Here is a 24,309-nt window from a genome sequence, read left to right on the forward strand (position 1 = left end):
TAATATCCATTGCTGTACTCTAGTCCTAAACAGCCACACTGGTGAGTAATGTCTCCTTTGCTATCAGCATAGGACCTACCTGGATTTGGGGTCAAGGGCAGAGCAAGTGTTGCATAGCCGACATGCCCTCTTGCAGGCAATCTGATGGGGAGTAAATGAAGCCATGGTCCTGCCCCTCTTGCCAGTTAGCAAAGCTGTCTGGATGTGAGAGGGGGAGTATGCCACATACTGTCCTCCTCCCACGCTGAAAATGGGAGCCTGGATAGAAATTGTCACTGGGGAGTTCCTAGTGCTCCTCCTGGGGAGGCAAATCTACCCATTTCTCCAAATTCAGGGCTGAGCCTGAAAACTCAATCCAGCCCTTACCATTTAGCTCCCTCTCTGACTCAGTGACTGAGCACGTCTTGTTTTCAAAGCACTTAGCAGACATTGATTCTCAAATTACCCCTGTAAAGCAAGCACTGCTTTTATAGACAAGGTATGTGAGACAGAGAGGCTAATGTTTCCTAAAGTGGCTGCTGATTTTAGGTGCCTAACTAGTGACATACACGGCCTGGTTTTAACTGGAGCTGTGGGTGCTCATTATGATGGAGATGGAGCTGCTATATAAGTTATGAAAGCTGTGTGGTGACCTAGTTAGTGGGATGTTTACCGCCTGACTATACTGTGTTAAATCAACAGGGCTGTTGGAAAAAAAAAAGCACAAGAATGGCTTGAGATAAGCCACTCCCTGGTAAACACTTCAGGGTTGTTAAGAGACAATGCCCATGTTCAATAACTGAGCATTCCAATTCTGGGTTCCAGCCAAGTTCCAGAACTTCTTTTGCTACATGGGGCCAGGGCAGGGAGCCAACAGACCAAGAGGAGCAGAAACAGTTGAAGACTCCCTGTCATGAGGTGGCAGTTGTTGTTGGGGAGCTGTTCGGGCTGCTCCCCAGGACCGGCCACAGTGTCTGGAGAAGCTAGGCCTGCCTGGCCCACCATCATTAGCTGGCAGGGCTCTAGGTAAGATAGATGTGTCTAGACTGTTGGTTGTTTTCAAATTCTTTTCTCAAAATGATTTGTTCCTACTGTTATGATTAAATGATACTTTGGTCGCTATATTCACACACTCCTGAAGGGAAGAAACACAGGTGATGAACCCAGCTGGACCTGCTGGGTAAACCCAGTGGGTTTATTTACAGGGTGCTGCAGCCCTGGGCCTGGTTGAAGAGAGGGAAAAACGCATGATTCCATCATTGGCGAAGTAGGGGCACAAGACCAAGGCCTGATAACTCAGGACACACACTCAGAGAGAGGACAGAGGTGCAGCCAGCCTTGTAACTGTGACACTCACCCTTTCGGAAAAATCAGGCCAATGCAGTCTCCAGATGGGCACTCAAAATATGGAGGCACCTCATATCAGTGGCCACTTTTAGACTTCCGCCTAAGCTACTTGCCTAAGGCCACAAAGGGAATCTTTCAAAGCCAGGATAAGAACTCTGGAGCTTCTTGGCTCCTGACACCTATGCTCTGGTCAGTAGATTAAAATTAACCCTGTTAACTGGTTTAGGTGTAGATTATGGAGCCAAATGCAAATGGTGATGAAAGTGAGTTAGATGACAGAGGTCGGTGCTCATAAGTGGCAAACGTGTAACTTGCATTGACCTACCTGGCAGCTGGTGGGTGTGATGAACAAGCATGACTTCACGCTGGCTAGAAGGATGCAGCCAGAAAAACAATTAGTGTCTGGAATGGGGGCAGCTTCTGCGGTGTTGTAGGTGTGCCAGGAAGGCAGGATGGGGGCCAGTTCTGGCTGTTCTTCCCTTGCAAAGGCTAGCGATATTTTCATCTCACAATGCATCAAAAGCCGCATGCAACAACAACCACATCCCTTTTGAATCAGAAAGACGTTGAAATGTCAGGATCACTGTGCCAGGCTCATTCGTGGGCTCACAACAACCCGTTGCAGCATCACTGGTCAGGTGCAAAAGACAAAAGGGTTTTAATGGGGCACCCCCTGCCGCAGCCTCATTCAGCAGCAGCAAGTCACTGGTTATGAATCACAACAATCGCTCCACATCAGGCCTACCTTCCCTTAGGGAGGCTCTAACAGGCTGATGTTTTTACTCAGCACAAGCTGGAGGTCTGCCTTCCCTACCAGCCTGACACCTATTTCAGGTGTCCTGAGGCATGGCTGATTAGGCCACAGCAGCTCGTTAACCCTTTCCTGGCCAGCATGGGTTTTATATCCCTCATCATAGTCACCTGTGGCAGCAAACACCAAATTACAAGAAAATTCAAATATGTCGATTTAAGCATGACTGAACTATAAATGAGCAGCTGGGGCTTTTAGGGCACAAAACCTCGTTAAGCAAACCTGCTAGAGGTTCCACAGCTCAGCTACCCATCCTCAAGCCCTGGGGCATAAAAAAAATCATGGGTGGAATCAAGACAACATTTCTCCTCTGAATATTGTATGGTATTAGGAGAGGTTTACACCTTCTTATGCACCACCCCTATCATTAGGCACCACTGGGATAAATTAGGCATGAAGGATCATTGTGCAATTAAGGACTGGTTCTGACACAGATTTCCTGTGTGATCTTGGACAGGTGTCTCTCTCTGCCCCATTTTCTCCCATCTATAAACTGGGGTTATAATACTTCCCTGCTTCACAACAGTGTTTCACTAATGTTTGTGATGTGTTTAGATGAGGTAAGTGACTAACTAGAAAGCTAAATCATTGGCCCCAGGTTCTGAAAGTTATTTAGATTTCTATCTTGATTTCAATGGAACCTAAATATCTTTGAGGATCTGAGCTTTGGTCTTTAATAATAAATCAGTTCTTGTTCCTCCCTTTGTTAGCCTCATAAGAAATCACACAACTGTTTTGTTTGCTTCTTTCCAATCATATTTCATGCTACTTGCAGATCCCAGCCTTTGTTCTGATGGATGCCAGAGAAAGACAGTTTACTAGGGTCCATGACTTCATTAGCTGATATTTATGCTAATCTTGAACTCATTAGTGAGCTTTGATGTGGGATTTTTAAAATATAAACACATCTCTCAAGCTAGCTCTTTGATTGAACATGTGCATCCATTTCTTTCAACACTGTCTTTGCTGAAGCAAATTCTAGAACTATGGGAGAGCAGCAGCTCCGTGGCCCATTCATACAAGGCCTTAGCACACAGACATCCAGGGGCTTTTGTTCTCAGAAAACAGTAACTGAGCTGGCTAAGACTAGCCTGCCACACTAGTTTTTAATCTGCACAGAGAACAGCAAGTCATGATTTGTTTGCTTTGCCTCTCTTTCTAACAGTCCATTTGGGAGCCACATCTGTCATATTAGCAAGCCAGCCAACCCCTTTCAGTGTTTGCTGTTTTTCAGCTAAACATCGAGTTATTTTTCTTTACAGGGTGAGTAAACCAGGCTCTTGGCTTGAAATGAAAAACTGCACATTGCCAGTCTGCAAGTGGCAAGGTACATTTTACAAACAGGCCCTAAAAAAATCTGTACACCCTGCTGTGCTGTTTCCCAGACTTCACCATACTTCTCGGTGTCAGATTAACGCTCCAACCTGCTTATTAAATACACAACTGAATGAAAGGGCCTGCCATGCTGCAATTACACTACTGTAATGACATGACGGCCTATAGTTTTACAGGCAAGCAGTGATTAAATTCCAAATGTTAATCCCTACCACTACAAACAATGAGACTGCTGGCTTTAGACAGCTGTGAACGTGGGGCCATAAAGGACAAAGGGGCACTGCAGGTGGCTGGGAGGAATGATTGCTTAACAGAGTTAAGTTAATAACTGGGGATACTGGAAGATTATAAGTAGTACTAAAACTGAAGCATTAATGTGCAATTTTCCGATTTGCAAGATGCTTTGATTAAATGTGTATGGGACCAGCATACTAATACCTAATGTGCAGTAGATTCTGAAAGCTTGCTTGCGACAGGCCAAATTGTGTCATTTATGCACGGGCCATCGCTGCAACATCACAGCAACTCAGGGAAGCTCTGTGAGGGCTGCCACAGCATGCTGGTATTCGGTGTCAGTGACTGGGATGTGGGCAGTCAGGCCTAGTGGATAGAGCAGAAGTCAGCTGCTACAGCTGAAGTCAGGAATTGACATCCAGGGGTCAGAGCTGGAGTCAGAGACCAGGACTCAGAGCAGAGGGTCAGATCTGAACTAAAACATTGGAGCAGAGTCAGACTGAGTTACCTTGAGTGAGGTAAGGCAGGGGCAAGGTAGGAGCAGGACAGAGGGAGGCTGAGGGCAGGCTGGAAGCTGCCACACTGTGGAAGCCAAAGGGTGCAGTGCAGTGTGTGAGAGCTGCAGCTGCTGCTGTGCTGCTGCGCTGCTGGGGCTTCCCGACTCTTCCACCAATCAAGGCAGTGGGGCCAGGCAGCCAGGCTGCACAGGCCAGCTGGACTCAGTAGGATGCCCAGAGACTGGCCCCCTGCCAAGCCTCTCCTTCAGACAGGCATGTGCATGCATGCATCCTGTACTGTACCTGCCCCTGGAGCCTGCCTGTATTGTTACATACAAATGAGGAAATTCACGCAAAAGCATTTTGCTCTTCATCATTCTCCTAAACTAAAATTCAGCTGCAGTCTCTCAAGGAGCCACAACAACCAAGAGTGACCCAGAGATAAACCTCAGTCACAATTGAAGATGTGAAGCGTCTGCCCACACCCACAAGCTAAAAGTTGTTTGAATCAATGTTTCATGAAATAATTATTATGAATCAATCTGTACAAAACAAAGTTTGCTTGCAAGCAATAAGATTATCAAAATTCATTGTGGACATTTGTAATCAGTGGCAGAGACAGAATGGAACCCAGGAGCCCGCTTGCCTGAGCCTCTCCCCAGCATGATCTCACGTAGCCATTGTTTACGATGGGAGCGGTATGTTGGGTACATGTAGCTACCCACTACCATGAAAAGCAGGCTGCAACCACTGCATGGCTACATGTGACAATGAAAAACTGGTAGGAGGAAGGCAGAGAAACACCGCTAAAAATACCAGTGCAGATATGGGATGCACTGCTTGGGTGTCTAGAAGGCCAGGTAAAGTACATACCTAAGGGTCTGACATGTCTTTACATGCCTAAGCCATGCCTTACCATCACTGCTATTTATACCCATGCTAGGGGAGCATGCAGTGTATCCACTGTACAAGCCGCCATAAAGTGCATGCATAGCCTTAAATGCCTCTAAAATGGTGCCAGCCTAGGGGCAAAGGCCTCCATGAAATGCTAAATTAATGGGTTACAGCATCTCTGGGAGCTGCTGCAGCTCCTCCCAGAAGCACATCAAAACAGTTTGAATTGACCTGCAGTGCTCACCTGGTGAAGCTGAAGAGAGATGACGGGTCACTTGAGGTGACAGAAATTGGGTTGCTTTGGCTTTTGTATCCCGGGGAAGAGGGAATAACAGTCAGAAGTGGAGATTAAGGATGGGGAGAGTATTGAGGCAGAGCACTGGGAGGCACTCGTAAAAACTACTAGTGATGTCCCAAAACACAACTGTTTACAATATGGAGGCTACTACAGGCACTTGGAGCTTTTGCTGTAGAAAATACTATAGTATCTAAAAGGGAAGCAGAAGACTGGGATCAACAGGAGGAGAGGGAGGGAAAAGCTGAGACTGTAACAGTCCTTATAGAAAGGGGCGAGGCAGAGTGTATAAGGAAGTCAGGAGGGCTTGGGGGAAAAGGACTCACTGAATGACAGAGGTTGGGAAAAGTGGGAGGAATATTTGCTCATGTGCTGCACCAAGCACAGAGTGGATAGAACCCAATGCCTGTGTATCTCCTATATGGGAGCTTTTATGTTAGATTAATTTCAGCAACGGGTGCACCAGCTCTTAAAAACCTATTAGGTCTTTGACGGTGAATATTGAGCACAGTTGCCAGATTCTGAAAGGATGCATGGAATACTCGGAGTGGGTGGGAATACCAGGAAAACCTCCTGGTCATGGATATGCAAGAATATGTGGCACCTGTATTGGTGGATGTACTAGAAACACCTACGGTGTAGAGATTAGACAGATTTACTGCCCTGCTGAGCTGGGATTTCAGATGTTTCTGAGGCTTCATCGATTTCTGTAGAGCATTTTGAGAACTCAGATGAAAGGTGCTAGGTACTTAATCACCACAGGTTCTGCTTCTTTGTTACTGGCGAACAACTCTAAGATTTAAAAGGTTTATGAAAATACCTCAGGGTATCTTATCTGCGTCTCACAGACACCATCACTATCTAAGCTTCATTTGAACTAACAGTGGGCCAGATTTTAAGCTAAACTCTATGCATCTTGGGGCAGGGAAGGCAAGTAGAGGGGGGTTTATTCCTGGGGCAGCTCACATGAACAGCTGCCTGCAACAGCACTCTGTGAAACATTGCCACAACTCAGAATAACCAAAGCAAATACAGTCTCTGGGCACCCCTCTGGCACACTCCAATGCTGGCAGACTGCAAGAGAGAATAGCACAGGGCTCTGCTGATCCTAGGACACCCAGGGAAGCCCCCTATCCAAGGGGAATGGGCTGTGGGCCAGTTCCTCTGGCTTTGTGGCCCATTTTTTGCCACAGTGGAATTGACAGTCGATGTCAGTGTTTTTCCAAGTATCAGAGGGGTAGCCGTGTTAGTCTGTATCCACAAAAACAACTAGGAGTCCGGTGGAACCTTAAAGACTAACAGATTTATTTGGGCATAAGGTTTCGTGGGTAAAAAACCACTTCTTCATCTGCATCAGTGTTTTCTCAGTCATAAGAATACAAACATTACTGTTTTCCTTCAACTGCCCCTGCAGATCAAAGCTTCAATTCGACAACTCATCTGAAAGATGGGGCCTCCAGGAGAACAGTGCCTCACCCAGTCAGAATGAGAAATGAGTGCTATCCAACCCCATCAGTTTTCCTTCGAGATCTCCCATCTTAGTATTGACCCAAACCCCAGCTTGCTTAACTATACAGTGTCTGATAAGATCATGGTGCAAGACTGTATTAACTGCAAGCTACTTAGTTTGGGGAAGAGAATGAGCCTGATTGTTTAGGATAGCTCTCTAAACCTAACTGACAGAAATCAGCTCATGGTGTTGCTTTAGACAACAATAGAGCGATGTGTGATGCATCTGGAACAAGATTATTTAGTGAATGAGGCAGTGGAACTAACATGCAGATTTAAGTATCAGCATGAAAGACAATTGCTCTGTGCACATAAAATAACATGATATATTGTATTATGGTTAAATCCATCAACTCATTTTGCAATGACCGGGGCGGGGGGGGAGGGGGAATCACTGGCAGCCTAGATTTTGATTTGGCTTATTTCATTTCTCCTCCTACTCTGATTTTTGCTGCTTTATTTTGTTTTCCTTTTTATCTAGCCAGATACTTCTGTGCCCATGACAGTAATATCAGAGAGACTTATTCTCTTTATAGGGGGAATTTCCCCACACTAGAACTGAGCACTTGGCAATTAGTTTACTATAAAGTGTTTTGGGATGTGGATTGTATTACCACCACCACCACCACATACACCTCATTCCCTTTCAATACCCTTCTAGCTAATCCCCTATTATTTCTCTTTATGTGGGAAATGAGATTAAAAGGTATATTTTATACTGTGTCTCTGACTAATACGGCTATATTTTAAGGAGAGTTCTAAGCGCCTAAAGGAGTTTAAACACACAAGTCTCATTGAAAGTCAGTATTATTTGTTCTCCCCTGTAGGCAATTTGAAAATCCTATCTATCCTAAATTTCTATCTATTAATCTAGGATTTTCTATAGTGCCCATCACCATTATATCTAAAGCCCCAATTCAGGAAAACATCCTTATTCAGAAGTGTCAGGAGTATGGCCCTGCACCTATTGAGGCGCTGGGAATGGGTGCAGCTGCAGCTGCTTGGTTTCCAGACAGCCTGAGTCAGCTAAGCTGCCTAGCAGATGGCCCTGCCTGACAGGCTGGGAAGCTGGCTGCTTAATGCACATGCCTGTGGATCCTTGGCCTCCCTGTGCTTGCTTCACTCCAAGCCCTGCTCCTGCTTTGCTTTGCTCCTCCATTGCTCCAGCCTCGACCCTGTCCTGCCCCCAGCCTCGACCCTGCCCTGCACCAGTCCTGTCCAAGCCTTGCTTCTTCCTGCCTTTCCTGACCCCAGGTAATCCAGCTCTGACCTTTGGTGCCACTCCCTGACTCTGCTTTGACCCTTGGCTCTGGCATTTGGACTCTTGACTATGGTTCTGATCAGGGCTTTCGGGGCTTCAGCCCTGCAGGAGGCGAGGTGCCAGGGCTCAAAGCTTCAGCCGCACAGGACATAAGCCTGAGGGAGGCAATGGGGCTCGGGCTTTCAGAGTCCCACAGACAGGGGCGGCTCTAGGCATTTTGCCGCCCCAAGCACGGCAGGCAGGCTGCCTGCGGAGGTCCTCCGAAGCCGCGGGACCAGCGGACCCTCCGCAGGCAAGCCGCCGAAGGCAGCCTGCCTGCCGCCCTCACGGTGCCGGCAGAGCGCCCCCCGTGGCTTGCCGCCCCAAGCACGCGCTTGGCATGCTGGGGCCTGGAGCTGCCCCTGCCCACAGAGCTCTTCTTCAGACCTGAAGCTTGTCTCTCTAATATCCTGGGACTGACATGGTTACAACTACACCAGATCCTCCAAAGTATTTAGACTCCAAACTTCCATTAGAAGTCTGGGCCATTGTGCCTAAGAGTTTTTAAGATTAGGGCCTTAGATATTTTAGACTGAGTTTTACCAAAGAGTCTGAGTCAAGGATTTAAAATATATTGAAACCAGGAAGACAGCATCAGGGGCGGCTCTAGGGCCAGGGGGCGGCCAAGGGCCTGGGGCGCGCGGCTCTGGGGGCGGCTTGCCGCGGTGGAGCCCTCGCGTCCACTGCATGCACGGGGTGAGCCGGAGGCCGGGCGGATGACTGACTGCCGCAGGCATGACCGCGTCCCTGGCTCGGTTGAGCTCCGCGCGCGGAGCTCCTGCAGGCGCGGTCCCGTTCGTCCCCTCTCCGTGACCCCCGCCGCAGCATGCGCGAGGGAGAGCAACCCAACCGAGGAGAAGGGGACCGCCCCCGACCGGGAAGGCGGCGCGGCGCAGCGCTGCGCGCAGGGGGGGGCCCGATTTTCTAGAGCCGCCCCTGGACAGCATAACAAGATGCTCTCATTCATTCTGCAAACAGGAGTTAGGGTTTGTTTGTTTATTTGTTACATTACTGTAACAAACTGAAATTGACTATTTTAAATACATATCTAGCATTTCCCAGCCCTCATAAAAAAACATTTCCTGTTTTTTTTCCATGTACATATTGAGATTTATTCAGATAAATGAATATTTAATAGTTTACTTTCAGCATAACTGAGATACCTGGAACCGTTATGCTGAATAAATGATAAAACCACAGGCTACAGAATTTATTCAGTAAATTAGCAAGAGACCTTGTGTTGGAAAATCTTCACCCACTGCATATGGAAGTTGTCAGAGTAGGTTTAATTATCTGCAAATAATTTTGAGTATATCTTTATATTGTCTCTCTTATTTTTAAATGAAAAATTACTTGTCAGTTTCTTAATTTAAGATTTCTGCAGAGTGTGAACCAATGCAATTAGGAAGCTTTAATGTCAATCCCCGTAATTACTCCTTGGGTGATTTGCCCCACTTTTTTTCTGGGACAATTCTACCCTGGGATTGGCTGCACTATATTAAATCTGAAGTAGAGTGGCTTGGTTTTGGTGAAGATGTGGTGGAAGTGATTGAAAGCTGAGTTTAAAAACAGGAAATTATCACTAACAATGGAGGTAATAGTACCTTCCGTAACACATCTTGGTGGATGCTACACAATTTTATTTTGTATTGCATCTGATGGATGAACTTGATACACTGCATAATAAATGCACATGCATCACTCCCCTCTATTGGATGGAACGACTGACCTGTTCAAGTCCCCATGACTATATCTAGTGGCGGCAGCCTACAGAGGCAATAAACTGTAGTACTACAACTAAAAGAAAGTCTCCATTAGCTCAGCTAAGAGAGATTCTCAGTTAGCTCAAATGGTGGGGTAATCTGTGCTCATTAGAGCATAAGGCCCTAAATTCTCACACCAACTGTAGTTCTGTAGCCACAGAGTTACTACATATCACCTTCACCTTGATCACCTGGATCCATCAGCCCTCTCAGAGAAAGTGCCAATCACAATATGTCATTCGTGTTTTTCTAGCCGGTCCTTCAGCCACCTGCTGGCCAGCCTGTCAGTGGCACCAGACACCCGATCAGCATATCATACTGCAGTCCAGAGCCCCTGAGTGATCTCCCAGCCTCAGCCTTCCAAGTAGCTGGGATTACAGGCGCATGCCACCACGCCTGACAAATGTCACTACATATCTTTCACACAAATTGTATCCCAAAGCATCTTCCAAAGTTAAATAATAGGACTCTACAGAAAATACCCTAGAGGCTTACAGAACCGTAAATTGGAGACTTAAAATCCACATCAGGAATGATTATAAAAGGAAGGTAGCAAAAAGACCAACAGTTTTGTGATGGAGGGTGGAAGGATGAACTTTACGCGCAATCACAACAGACAGCTTATACTGACAAAGCAACTTTCATCCCAAAGCACTTTAGAGACTACCATATGGGTAGAGAAATTTCACCGCCTACTGAAATGGGTGAAATATAGCAGCTATTTGAAATCACATAGCCACACTCCCCACGTTGGAGCTAAGCTAAGCTCCCAAATAGCACACTGGCAAAGCTGGATGGCTTCAGTAAAGCTGCTGCTACTCAACACTGCACCTGAGTGCATTAAAGAATCTCTGTAACCTGGAACACCAGCCTTTTCTTTCTCTTTTAAGAAGTGTGTCCTGTCAGGACAGTTGAACATACCACAGTAAATTTCCAGTTTAATTACAAAGCACAGTGATAGGCTTGTAGGCTCATCAATGATTTGTCTTATTGCTTTTCCGCATTTGTCAATGTAATGACAGAAAATATCCCGTCTGTGATTCTGTCTCAGCTAATGGGGGGTCTGTATGCTGAACAGGACAGAATATTGCTAGAAAGCAGGTAAAATAGACTAGTAGGAAGCAGCAGAAACAGCAAAACAGCTTTAGACATTAATTGGGAGAATAGGTCTTTTGGGGGTACAGTGGCAGAATCAAAAAAAGGGAATGTCTCAACAGGTGACCAGCTTCTGTCGATTGGCTATTTACAAAGCCAAAATCTCTTGTCCAAATCATACAACTACCTGCATAGCCGCTACATTGTTCTCCAGTTGGTTTAGCCCCCTAGTTCCTCCCCTGCTTTCTTCTGTGCCTAGCAGAATACTTAAAAAACATTCTAGGTACGTCATCCAACATTGCGTCAGCAGAACTAAGGAGGTAATAGGTGACACCTTACTTATCAACTACATCTCCCCTCAGCTGAGAACCTGGGCCAAGATTTAGCCACTGATATGTGCCTTACTTGCATCTATTTTGTTCCATCAGAAACTCCAACCTGCCTCTGTCTCTCTCTCTCCAATTCATTCTATTGCCCCCTACCTACACCTCTTCCTTTTCCTTCATTCATCATTACCCTCTCAGAAGCTCAGCTGATCAAGCAGCCAGCTGCAGTATAGCTGTCTGCAACCAGCAGCTCAATTTGAAGCTGCTCTCTAAAGGGATTTGGATGGCATGTATTGTTGCCCTGGATTTGAGGGGTGTATATACCCCAGAATGTGATCAAGCTAATTGCAACCATATTATGTGCATTCAGCCACCCTGAATTAATGAAATAGAACACCACATAGTTAAGGGTTAATTCGGAGACAGGCATTTAGAAGCAAGGTCAAAACTAGCTACAGTTTTTGCTATTCAGAATGGGAAGAGAGGACAGACAAGTAAACGATTGAGACTAAAAACCTTGGTGGTTGGAAAACCTGGAGCCTAGACAACTCTGGTATTAAAAGTGTATTGAAAGAAAGAAAAGTGATGTTCCAGTTGGGGTCATTATCATCTATGTGTTTTGTAGAAGTTTGTTATAAAAGATTATCTAATAGAGTGTACTTTGGAGCAGTCCTCTGAAGCCATCTTGAGACACATTTTTCCTGACACCCTTTCTCCCCAGTGTGTGAGCAACTGGCCACTGCGAACTTGCTGTTAATTACTCAGTACTGTTCCAGATGTTAGGTAAATATCTGGGATGTTTGAAACCTATTGCTTATGTTTGTGTGTGCATAAATCTGATAAACTGCAGTTTTAGATAGAGCACACTTACTTGTATGAATCTTACCAGATGAAATTGCTGTGTTCCTATTGATTTATTCCTTACACCAGCTGGAGTCAAATAGTTAAGTTGCCCCTGTTTGGGGTTCTGAAGACCCTAGGTAACAGTATCACCTTAGTACCTAAGGGGCAGCTCCTGGGAGGTCAGCTTCCACTGACGTGAGCAAGAGCTGAGGGCAGCTTATAGGAGTTGCTCAGCAACTTTCAGCATCAGGCTGTGCACACTAAACCTGTGGAGGTTCACTATTCAATTGCGTGTGCGTAAAACACTGCAGAAGCAGTGTCTGCTCTTCATGTTCATGTGGTGTTGATCAAAGCTGCTGAGTGAGCAGAACCACAAGCCATGATGTCCTTAGTCCTCAGGTTGGCACACTGATGAGGTTCTAGCAGGTATATAAGGTAGAATTGGTGTGTTTGTTCCATGTATTGTATATTTGGTTCACAGCAACAAAGCAGCTAACAGGCATGTGTGTTGTTTGATGATCTTATTGATGGTTGAGACAGTCCTGGAGACTTAACATTACACCTGTCCTACAAGAAGGGAAAGAAACCCGCTGTTATTCAATAGAGCTCACCTTGCAGGGTAGCAAATCTGCTGCAGTGTAGCCAGAGTTTTAAAGCTCCCCAGCTGTGTGCACAAGCACACGTACACAAACACACACTAAAGTGTGTAACAGTGTCTCTTCCCCAGCTGCAAGTCCCCTTTGTTTTGATTGCCAGTTGCGTCAGAAGTTTAAGCCTTTGACTTTCCCCTGTTGTGTTGAAAACTCTGAGAAGGGAAATGGAGCCACTGGAAGGCTGAAGACAACCTGCAATTGACTGGATACCTGCAGATCAACTTGGCAGAGAACATTTTCAGGTTGAATTAAAAGCACTCACCGCTCAGGCTATCACAAGAGACTACATACAAGACAAAATGCAACAATGAGCCCCTCCACTTAGAAAAGCTGAAACTGTCAGGTCCCAATCGTGTCTGACGCTACATCTTTTCAAGTTCCCCAAAGGGATGTCTCAAACCAGCTCAATCAAATATGACTAAGGGAAAAGCTTTAAAGCTGCCCTGGAGAGCAAAAAGCTGAAATCCACAGTAAGAGCAGATTATGGAAGGCAAATGCAGTACTGGGAGTACTCTGGGTTATGGAGCCTGGGGGAAAAAAAACAGCCTTCCTCAAAGATGAGGTGGTGATAAGGTAGTCTTGTCATGGAAGAAAATATCTCTGTGGATCAGGGGGCCAAAATCCATCCCAGGATAACTACTGTGTGAAAGAGAGTTAAATCCGAGGAGCCAATTTTTGTCCCAGGTGCAGCATTATTCCTTGGTAACTTGATCCAAGAGCTACACCAAGAGAGACCTCCTTATGGTTTGTCCTGATGGAGGACATGGCTGCATTACTCTTCATCACCATAGTTTTTTTTTTTAAATAAGGTACACAGCCAAGGTGATATTTGTACCTAACAGCTCTATTTTATGCTGAAACAGTAACACAGAGGACATTTTAATCAGAATTGGAACAAAAACATCATCAACAAATATTATTTCTCGTTAGTGCCTTTAAAATATGCCAATTATACTGCTCCATGTTAATTTAACAACCTGAGGATCCTCTGGGCAACCTCACTTGGATGCAGAGAGCTAGCAGCACAAGATTTTTATTGACTGAACCCTTTTCTGTATTCCTGGGGAGAGCTGGGAAAAAGGAGGAGGACCCCACTTGAATAGACTGGGCCACGTTCTGCCCTTGGGTTGCATCAATAGTTTCACTGGGAGCTGCAAATACACATCCACGGGCAAAATTTTATCAAGGGAAACAAGTTTGTAGGGCCAAAAACTCTTCTCTCTGCTAGATTATTGCCACCCTCTTGAAATCAGCATACAGTCAGTGATGTTGGCATCGATGAAAGTAGAATGTTATTGCTTGTTTATGTCACAGCCCCCCCTTCTTCTCATTTCTGGTCAGTGCTTACTGCAGGATGTTTCATACAACATGCATTGGATCAGAATTAGAGCTGTGCAATAAACTTCCGTTATAAAACCCCAAGCCAACTGTGAGTCTCCTTGTTTGAGATTTCATTGCTAACCCAAAAAGCAGCTGCCGTTCTTAGAGAGCCAGAACCATTTGTGCAAACCTAAGCCCAATTTTGATCCAAACCCAGAGATTACATTTCAGATAAGATTTGCTCTGATCCATCAGGTTTAACTGAATGTGCATAATCTGCCCTGCAGTCTTAAGCCCTGCTCAGTACTCCAGTGGAAAGTGAGAATTCTCAGAAGCCAATGCGCATCCATCCCAAGGAAAATTCTCTCCTGCCTCCAGTTCTGGATAGTGGTTTAAACCTCCCTATGAGAGCAAGAATCACTGCAGTTAAAATGTAGTTCCACCCTGAAAAATGCCATCATAGGGTTCTATCTTAATTGTCCCTCAGCAACTCCAGATCAGTGGTTCAATGTATTAGTTACAAGATTCTCTCCTTGCCCCCACCCCCACTGACAACTCACCCCTGGGAAAGTCAAGCTGGATCCTGTTTCACACATGACCCCTGTAATAAAGTTCAGAAAGCCAAATTCTACCTTCATTGGACAGTGTAACTGAGGGCAGAGTTGGGAGGATAGTTGCAGCGGGAGGTTAATAACTCTGATGATGATGCATGAGTCACAGTAGAATCCAGCTCAGTCTCCCAGTAGCATCCAGCTTGTGGAGGTGGCACTAAAATGCTAACGTAAGTACTAAAAATCTATTTTTATCACTAACATTTGGAGCGATGAATACACACAGGAAGCAGAAGGGATGCCTAAGATACCATCTCAGCATAGTCAGTTTTCAGACAGGAACTAAACTTGAAGTGTCTATTCCTATTTGCACCAAAAACAACTCCAAACTTTTCACTGGTTTGTACAACTTTGCTCCTTAGCTTGTATTTTTATCAGGGCATCTGGCTTCTTATACTTGGTTGGAAAATTTGATGGTATATGCTCCCTTTCTCTGGCTTTATTGTTTTTAACAACACTTCCAGAAGCACATTCACTTTCATCAGCATCTCTGGAGTGAGCACCTCATGTGAGGTGGAATCATTTTCAGATTCCACTGCTAGGTGGCCCAACTTAGGTGTTCCTTAGATGATGCTTGCAATATTAAGTTTTCATTACGGCTTTCATCAGCTGTTTTAGGGTGACCAGATGTCCCGATTTTATAGGGACAGTCCTGATTTTTGGGTCTTTTTCTTATATAGGCTCCTATTATCTCCCACCCCCGTCCCGATTTTTCACATTTGCTGTGTGGTCACCCTAGGCTGTTTCAGTTTCCCATCTGTCATTATCAGGGTAGCTTTTCATTTTCTGGGGTAGGAAAGCAAAGGGCATTTATCCAAATGGTTAGATTTTCTGTGTTTGATTCTGAGAAAAATTGCAGCATGAACAGGGCAGTGGAGAAAAGTTAGCCCCACCACCTCTCCCATTGTGCCCTGGACCTGGATTCCAGCAAGGGGTCCTACCATGGACCCCCTCCTCTCAAGCATGAATGCTAGAAGAGGAGCATTTTAGCCAGGGTGGAACCAGTCTGCAGGAGGGCAAGGAAAGGGTAGTCCAGGAAGGGCCCACATGAGTCTCACATCCCCTTGGACCTCCAGTAAAGACCTGGATTTTGAGTATGAACCCCTGGACTCTGCTTTCTGAATAGACCAGGATATCTGTATGGACTGGGCCTGGCCCCCAGGTCCCAGCATCAGGTGGACTGCCAGGACAGTGGAACTTAGGGAGCCCACATAGGAATCACATGGGGGACAAGTCGCAGAGTTTAAAGCCAAAAGAGACCAGCAGGTCATCTTGTCTGACCTCCAGTACAGAACAGGCCACCAATCCCACCCAGCACTTGCACACTAACCCCAAGAACTGAAATTAGACCAAAGTACTACAGCCCTAAGGAGATGAGACTGTTCTGTGCCACATGCAGAGAATAGGAGGGACTGAGGTGCCCAAAGCCCCCACAATGGCAGGCAATTAAGTGAGAGATACCCAGATTAACCTCGCAAGTGACCTGGAGCCGCATGATGCAAGAAACAGCAAATAAACAAACAAAACAAACAAAACCCCAAGTCCACTTCTAGAAAGCTGCCTCTTTGATGAAAGACTAGGGAAGCTGCCGAAACATCATCAGCTAATAAAAATGGCCAGTGAGATGGGCAGCCGGAGACACATTCTGTGTTATATTTTTTATATTTAAAAAATATGAATAAGCAAGCAAACAAGCAGAGGACATTAAATAGTAAATAATAATCTCAATATAAAATTAAAAACACTGAAATTTCCTGTATAACCATGTGGTCTTATCAGTGTTACCTTTGCCCCGCTCCCCCTCGCTATGATGTCTTGTTTGACAATTCAATTTATAAACTCTTCTGTACAGCGCCCAACAAAACGGGGTCCTGACCCTGACTATGTCTTCTAGGTCCTTCAGTAATACAAGTAATAATTAACAACAACCATATATTAGAACAAGCTGCAGTTTGTACAGTAGCCTTAAGCAGATCTATTTTTTAGTGAATTTAGTGCTTGGGGTAGGCACTATGTTGACCAGACTGGAGAACAAAGCCATCTATTCACAGAACACGTTTGACATGGGCAGCAGTAATGCAAGCTAGGGGTCAACCTCCCCCCACCACCTGCAATCCTTTTACTCTCCTGATGATCGAATCATAGAAATATAGGACAGGAAGGGACCTCAAAAGGTCATCAAGTCCAGTCCCCTGCGCTGAGGCAGGACCAAGTAAACCTAAACCATCCCTGACAGGTGTTTGTCCAACCTGTGATTAAAAACCTCCAATGATGGGGATTCCACAGCCTCTCTTGGAAGCCTGTTCCAGAGCCTAACTACTCTTAGGGTACGTCTACACTACCCACTGGATTGGCAGGTAGTGATCGATCTATTGGGGATTGATTCATCACATCTAGTGTAGACGCAATAAAATCAATCCCCAATCGTTCTGCCATCAACTCCGGAACTCCACGTGGCAAGAGGTGGAAGTGGAGTCGACGGGGGAGTGGTAGCAGTTGACTCACCGTCGTCCTCATGGCCAGGTAATTTGACCTAAGATACGCTATTCGCGTAGCTGAAGTTGCGTACCTTAGGTTGACCCCCCTCCCTAGTATAGACCTAGCCTTAGAGTTAAAAAGTTTTACCCTTTTAACTATCCACATTTTTCTGAAAGTGTGGTGCCAAGAATTAGACACAGTAGCCCTGCTGAGGCCTCACCAGTGATGGTCCTTTCAGGGCAGCTTCCTGAGTAATGCATTTCCACATCCACATATTCATTTTGTTAAATGTGGCTGCACCTCCTTGTAGGTCATGGCAGATGCTATTCAACCTCAGTTACTGAGGTTTGCTACCTCTCCTAAAAGGAGCTTGCTGGCCTCTATAATAGGGCCTCATATAGCAGAGATGGGCCCTAATCAACATCCTCGATCATAACAGCCCTGAACTTTGGGGAAGTTCAGATCTGGTTAGATGTGGCTCAAGCCCATACCTCATAGAGACATGAGCATGCATGGTAATCAAGCAATACGTTAACAGGCCTACCTACTGGGTGGCTTTATGCTTATCCCCAGTCTTCCTGCAAAAAAAGGAAATTAGGGCTTCAATTGAGGAAAATGTCCATATTCAGGAAAGTACTTATGCATGTGATTGACTGTGAGTGCCAGTGTATTCAATAAGACTTAAGCACATGGTTAAGCACAATTTTACATGCTTCCTGAGAGAGAGCCTAAATGAATTAGAGAGACTGTCCTGATGAGCCTACATCTTCCTCCTGTTCTCCAAATGGTTTCTTTTGAACATACAGCCAATTACTAATATCCTAGCAAGTATGTTACACAGAAAGAGACGCTTAGCATAAAGTAGCCTTGACACTGCTCATGGTCCATGGAACCATTCCCAGAATCCATCTGGATACACCGAGGCAGGCATGCATTCATTCTGCTTTCATCATTCCAGCTATTAGAAAAGCATTAGCGCTGCATCAGCTCAGTGAGCAGAAGCAGGGAGCTCGGAGATCATCAAAAGGATTCCAGAGAGTTATTTTTAGTATACACTAATTTTTACATTTGGGGTACTTTGAAAAAAACAACCACCAAGGATACAAATGCCATGACAATGCAATACTGTTTCCTGGGACATGTGCATCATCTATTGTTCAGGGGTTTTTCCCCCCATTGGCCTCAGGGATCCAAAGTAGTGTGAAATTTTGTCTTCTAAAGTACTTTAGTTCCTGGATGATGGAACTACTATGAGAACATGTATATATATGCCTCATATATGGCTTCCTGATGCAAATAAAATAAAAGGAAGTTCCTCAAGAAACAAATGCAAAGCAAGGACACCTAGCATTTCTCGCAGTTTCTGTGGAACCTGTGTAGTCATCTTTAAGATACAGCTTCATTTGGAAGTTGTGGGTGCTAGCAGATTTCCCTGGTGCAGGTGCTTCTACTAAACAAGAGTAGCCTCTAGAGAAGAGTCTCTCTCTTTACTGAGGGACTCATATGGCTTCCATCACTGCAGACTCCAAGTGCTTCACAAATGAACTCAGTGAGACTACTCATGTGAAAAAAATTCTCATGCGCATAAAATTCTCACGTGCCTAATTTTCTGGAGGCTTGAGGTGTCAATTTGGCTATTCCCATCTCCAGGACACTCTCAGGATTCAGAAGCCACTGATGTCAGGTGCTTGACTTTAGACACCTTAGCCCGGCTATTCATAGGTGCTGAGCACCTACAACTCCAATGGGAATCAACAGCGACTGTAAGTTCTAAGAAATCAGGCCCAAGGTATCTCATGTTCAGCACTTAACATCAGTGGCTACTTTTGAAAATGTGGCCCTAAGTTACTTGCCCAAGGTTTGCACCGGAGCCAGGAACTGAACTTACATCTCACAAGTCCAAGTCCAAGTCCAGGCCCTTAACAGCAAGCCCATCCGCCTGGCCCCCAAGACTGATTCTTTGATGTTGCCTCAGTCCTGAGTACTCCTTCCTTTCCAGGACTGGTGCTTTGGGGTGGTTTAGACATTGGTTGTCATTGACTGGGATGTGGGTGTCATGCCTAGGGGTCAGAGCCGGAGGTCAGGAATCAGAGCTGAGGCCCAGAACTGTTGAGTGAGGAAAGGCAGGGGCAGGGGCGGGAGCTGTCACAGCCATGGGCAAATGCTTTGCATGGCCGTTGAATAGGGTGACCAGATAGAAAGTGTGAAAAATCGGAACAGAGGTGAGGGGTAACAGGTACCTATATAAGAAAAATTCCCAAATATCGGGACTGTCCCTATAAAATCGGGACATCTGGTTGCCCTACTGCTGAACTATGGCTGCTACTGTGGCTAAGAGCCTGTCATCTACTGACTCTTCCAACCAATGAGGTGGATAGCCAATCAGGCAGCCTGATATAGGCCATCTGCGCTGATTAGGGAGAAGGGCTCTGCTGCAGGTCCTGCTTCCAGACACTGGGGGAATTGGGGAAATTTTGTTATTTAAAAAAAAAGAAAAAAAGTACAGGGTCCAGTGTTCTCTTCCACTCACATGGATCGAGAGGGACAAAAGCAGGCAGAGATGGGGCAGGCACCACGGAACTGAGTTGGAGCAGTGTCTGGGCAGCATGTTGATATTTTTTGAGGTGGGGGAGGCCTGCAGAAGCCCCTCCCATTGCTCTGCATTGTGGAATTGTAACAGTAATTGCAGGATGGGTTAATTCTGGTTGACTGGAAAAGATAGAGTATTAAACCCCACAGTCTGTGATCATCAGAACAACGGCCTTGATGAAGGTTAATAATCAGTTTCAAGTATACTTGGCCATTTACATTGCAAATCCTTTTTTACAACTAAGTTATATTTCCCTTTAAAATGTCAATCAAACTTATCTACAAGATATTTTAAGATCAAGCCGGAGGGAATTGGAGCAGAAAACCTGCTGCCAAAAATAGTTGAACTGGTAGCTTCTAGTCCCTTGAATAATCAAAACATCTAATGTTGCTGGCCCTTTTAGAGCCATGGTAATATAAATACTCTGCAGCACAAAATGAGAGAAAAGATGGCTCCACAGTTAAGGATCTTGGAAAGGACAAGCTGACCTCTAGCAAATTGCACCAAGTTCCTATTCTGAAGTCTCTTTGTCCGCAAATGTAACTCAGCTTCCTGTTAACAGCTGATCTCCAACGGGCATATTGCCTTCTCCAGAATGAAGTCAGAGCTAATAGAAAAGAACTTCATCTCTGGCCCCATTCAATAGAGATATTTAAATGAAGTGTTTTTGGATGGATTAGTGCAGGGTATGAAGTGTTAATGCTGGAGGGTAAAGCACGAAGAAAATGCTCAGGAGAAAAGACCTGGCACATTTTCTTACCACTGTATTTTGTGGCATAATGGAACAATGATCATCTGATGCGGCTGAGCTACTGAATATCCAGAACTCAGTTCAACCAACTGAACTAATACACTTTCCACACCAATAGAATGTTCCTTTTCCACCAGCCATGTCTCCCCAAGAAAAATTACAAAACATCTCAACAACCTAAGGTCCATAACCACCATATGTCACCAGAGAGTTCTTCCTATCCTAATTCAAAAACATTTCTGAAGCATTTTCTGGGTCATTACAAAAGGGGGGTTATAAAACTGTTTACATTTCTAAGCCCAAGACAATGTTTTGAGAAGTCTGGACACAACCAAAGTCAAGTCAGGTGGGACAAACAGGGATTTGTGTATATGATTCAGTCAGGTTTAGGTTAGACAATGGGAGTTATTTCCCAGAGTAAAGATTAAGTAATAATTGAAAGAACCTGAGGATTTGGCCCCAAATCAGGATAATTTTGGAGTGGTAATCTCCAATCTTGCAGATTTTTGGTTTGTTTGGAGTCTTTCCTCTAAGGTTTTGCCTATACTACAGGGGAAATTTGATCTAAGCTACGCAATTTGAGTTACATGAATAGGGTAACTCAGGGTACGTCTACACTATGGGATTATTCCGATTTTACATAAACTGGTTTAGCAAAACAGATTGTATAAAATCGAGTGCGCGCGGCCACACTAAACACAATAAATCAGTGGTGTGCGTCCACGGTCCGAGGCTAGCATCGACTTCTGAAGCGTTGCACTGTGGGTAGCTATTCCGTAGCTATCCCATAGTTCCCACAGCCTCCCCCGCCCCTTGGAATTTCCGGGTTGAGATCCCAGTGCCTGATGGGGCAAAAATCATTGTCGCGGGTGGTTCTGGGTAAATGTCGTCAGTCACTCCTTCCTCTGGGAAAGCAACGGCAGACAAGCATTTCGCGCCTTTTTTCCCTGGATTGCCTTGGCAGATGCCATAGCATGGCAATCATGGAGCCTGTTTTGCCTTTTGTGACTGTCACCGTATATGTACTAGATGCCGCTGACAGAGGCGATTCAGCAGCACTACACAGCAGCATGCTTTTGCTTTTGCATGACAGCAGAGATGGTTACCAGCCATACTGTACCATCTACCATACCATAACTTGGTAATAAGATGATCATGGTTACCAGCCCTTTTGCACTGCACCATTTGCTGCTGTCATAAGTGCCCCTGGCTGAGATCAGCCAGGGGCGCAAAAGCCAAAATTGGGAATGACTCCCTGAGTCAATCCCTCCTTTTTGGTATCTAAAAATAGAATCAGTCCTGCCTAGAATATGGGCAAGTGTACTAGAGAACCACTGTATCATAGAACCAGAGAGCACAGCTGCTCTGTGTCAGATCCAGCAGAAATTATGAGCTGTATGCTATTCACAGGGGGTGCTCCTGCAACAACCCCACCTGTTGATTCCGTTCTTCCCCCAGCCTTCCTGGGCTACCGTAGCAGTGTCCCCCCACTTGTGTGATGAAGTAATAAAGAATGCAGGAATAAGACACAGTGACTTGTTAGTGAGAAATGAGTGGAAGGCAGCCTCCAGCTGCTATGATAGTCCAGACAGGACATTAAGCATTGTGGAGGAGAGGAGCCCAGCATCCCGCTGCTAGTCCAGGGACAATTGAATCTTTTCTTTACACATGAAGGGCGGGGGCTGATGGAGCTCAGCCCCCTGTTGCTATGATGAAGACGGTTACCAGCCATACTGCACCATCTACCAGGAAAAATCAGGAGCTTTTTATACAGGCGCCCATGATTGATCTAACTGAATGCTAGTTGGCATGGTTACCAGTCCTTTTGCACTGCCCCATGTGCCAATAGGCTGATGATGACGATGGATATCAGCCATATTGTACCATCAGCCACCCATGGCAGGGCGGGGAGTGAGGATGTTGGTGTTGACTGCTGCAGCATCGCATCTATCTGCAGCATTCAGTAAAGATAGGGTGACATGTAAAAGAGTCAAGAGAGGATTGTTTTCCCTTTCACTTCTGGGGGTGGGTGGGTGGGGGCGTAAATTGCCGAGCTATGCCCTGACCCACCGCGGACACTGTGTTTGACCTTAGAAGCATTTGGAGCTCAGCCAAGAATGCAAATGCTTTTCGGAGACTGCAGGCACTGTGGGATTGCTTGAGTCCTCCAGTCCCCGCTCCAGTTCCCCCTCCATGAGCGTCCATTTGATTCTTTGGCTTTCTGTTATGCTTGTCACGCAGCAGTGCGCTGAGTCCCTGCTATGGCGTCTGTGTGGAGATTTTTTTAAAATGATTTTGAATTTCGTATTCTGTAACGGAGCGCTGATAGAACAGTTTTGCCTGCCCTTACTGCGATCACATCTGCATGGTCCATGCTGGAGCTCTTTTTTTATTTTGATTTCGGACTGCATCGCCACCCGAGCTGATCGGAGCTCCACACTGGGCAAACAGGAAATATTCAAAAGTTCATGGGGCTTTTCCTGTCTACCTGGCCACTGCATCTGAGTTCAGATTGCTGTCCAGAGCGGTCAGTGGTGCACTGTGGGATACCACCTGGAGGCCAATACCGTTGATCTGCGGCCACTCTAACCCTAATCCGATATGGTAATTCCGATACTAGTGCTACTCCTCTCGTTAGGGAGGAGTTCAGAAACCGGTTTAAAGAGCCCTTTATATCGATATAAAGGGCCTCTTAGTGTGGACGGGTGTTGCGTTAAATCGGTTTTACGCTCCTTAAACCAGTTTAAACGTGTAGTGTAGACCAGGCCTCAAATAGACGTTGCTTAGATCTATTTACCATGGGGTCCACACTATGTGATGTCAATGGGAGATGCTCTCACGTCGACTCCCCCAACTCTTCTCAATCCGGAGGAGTATAGGAGTTGACGGGAGAGCGATCGGCAGTTGATTTAGCAGGGCTTCACTAGACCTGCTAAATCAACCGCTGATGCATCGATCAGCACTTGTGGATCCCCCAGTAAGTGTAGACAAGTCCCAAGTAAAGTCAGGCCATTTTCACAAACTTCAAACAAAATAGAAAACACCAAGTGGGAAGAGATGGAGCAAGGGGAAGGAAAGGAAGAACCAAAACACAGTGTGTGTGTGTGTGTGTGTGTGTGTGTGTGTATGTGTATGTGTATGTGTATGTGTATATATATATATATATATATAATGTGTGTGTCTCAATTCATACCAGCCTAGATTTTAGGTGCTCATCTATCCCTAATACATAATACACACTCCCTTTTAAGTAGGGAAGGCATAGTATAATTGTCTTATCCTTTAGGAGTAGTCCCTGCAGTAGGCTTCAGTTACAGGAAAAGAAAGTTTATAAACCACAAAAATACATGTTGGCAAATCATTGGGTTTTATGTGTTCCTACCAGCCTTACCTGCACAGATTCAAAAAGAGTAAATGAAATGTAAAAATATGACAAGTGCTGCAGGAAAACAGGAAGCCAGACCAGACAAACAGCATGTGCAGTCTCTGAGGGGAAAGGGGTTGGGAAACCCATCAGACATAGAGATGAAAGCAAATATATTATCCAAGTGTCAAGGGAAATTATCTCAGCACCTTAAACTGCAGGATAATTTCAAATGTGTGTTCTGAGCCAAAATTAGAACAGAAGCAATTGAGGTATAAAAATTATACAGTAGTTAAGGAAGATGAGGGACTTTT

The 24,309-nt window shown here is 45.4% G+C and overlaps 1 protein-coding gene across 11 annotated transcripts in view; it reads right to left on the bottom strand.

The window, feature by feature from the left end:
* Nucleotides 1-11,267, bottom strand: part of LOC120397400 (tetraspanin-15-like) — a 248,840-nt gene extending 237,573 nt beyond the window's left edge. For 9 of the 11 annotated variants that reach the window (XM_039523170.1, XM_039523173.1, XM_039523166.1 and 6 more), the window contains exon 1: nt 1,652-2,062. In XM_039523170.1, the coding sequence (XP_039379104.1) occupies nt 1,652-1,855 (204 nt within the window). In that variant the 5' untranslated portion in view covers nt 1,856-2,062. The other 2 variants (XM_039523165.1, XM_039523167.1) reach the window with 2 other exon arrangements.
* Nucleotides 11,268-24,309: the final 13,042 nt, after the last annotated feature.

This window comes from Mauremys reevesii, linkage group 2 (genome assembly GCF_016161935.1).
Source record: "Mauremys reevesii isolate NIE-2019 linkage group 2, ASM1616193v1, whole genome shotgun sequence".
Classification (NCBI taxonomy): Eukaryota; Metazoa; Chordata; order Testudines; family Geoemydidae; genus Mauremys; species Mauremys reevesii.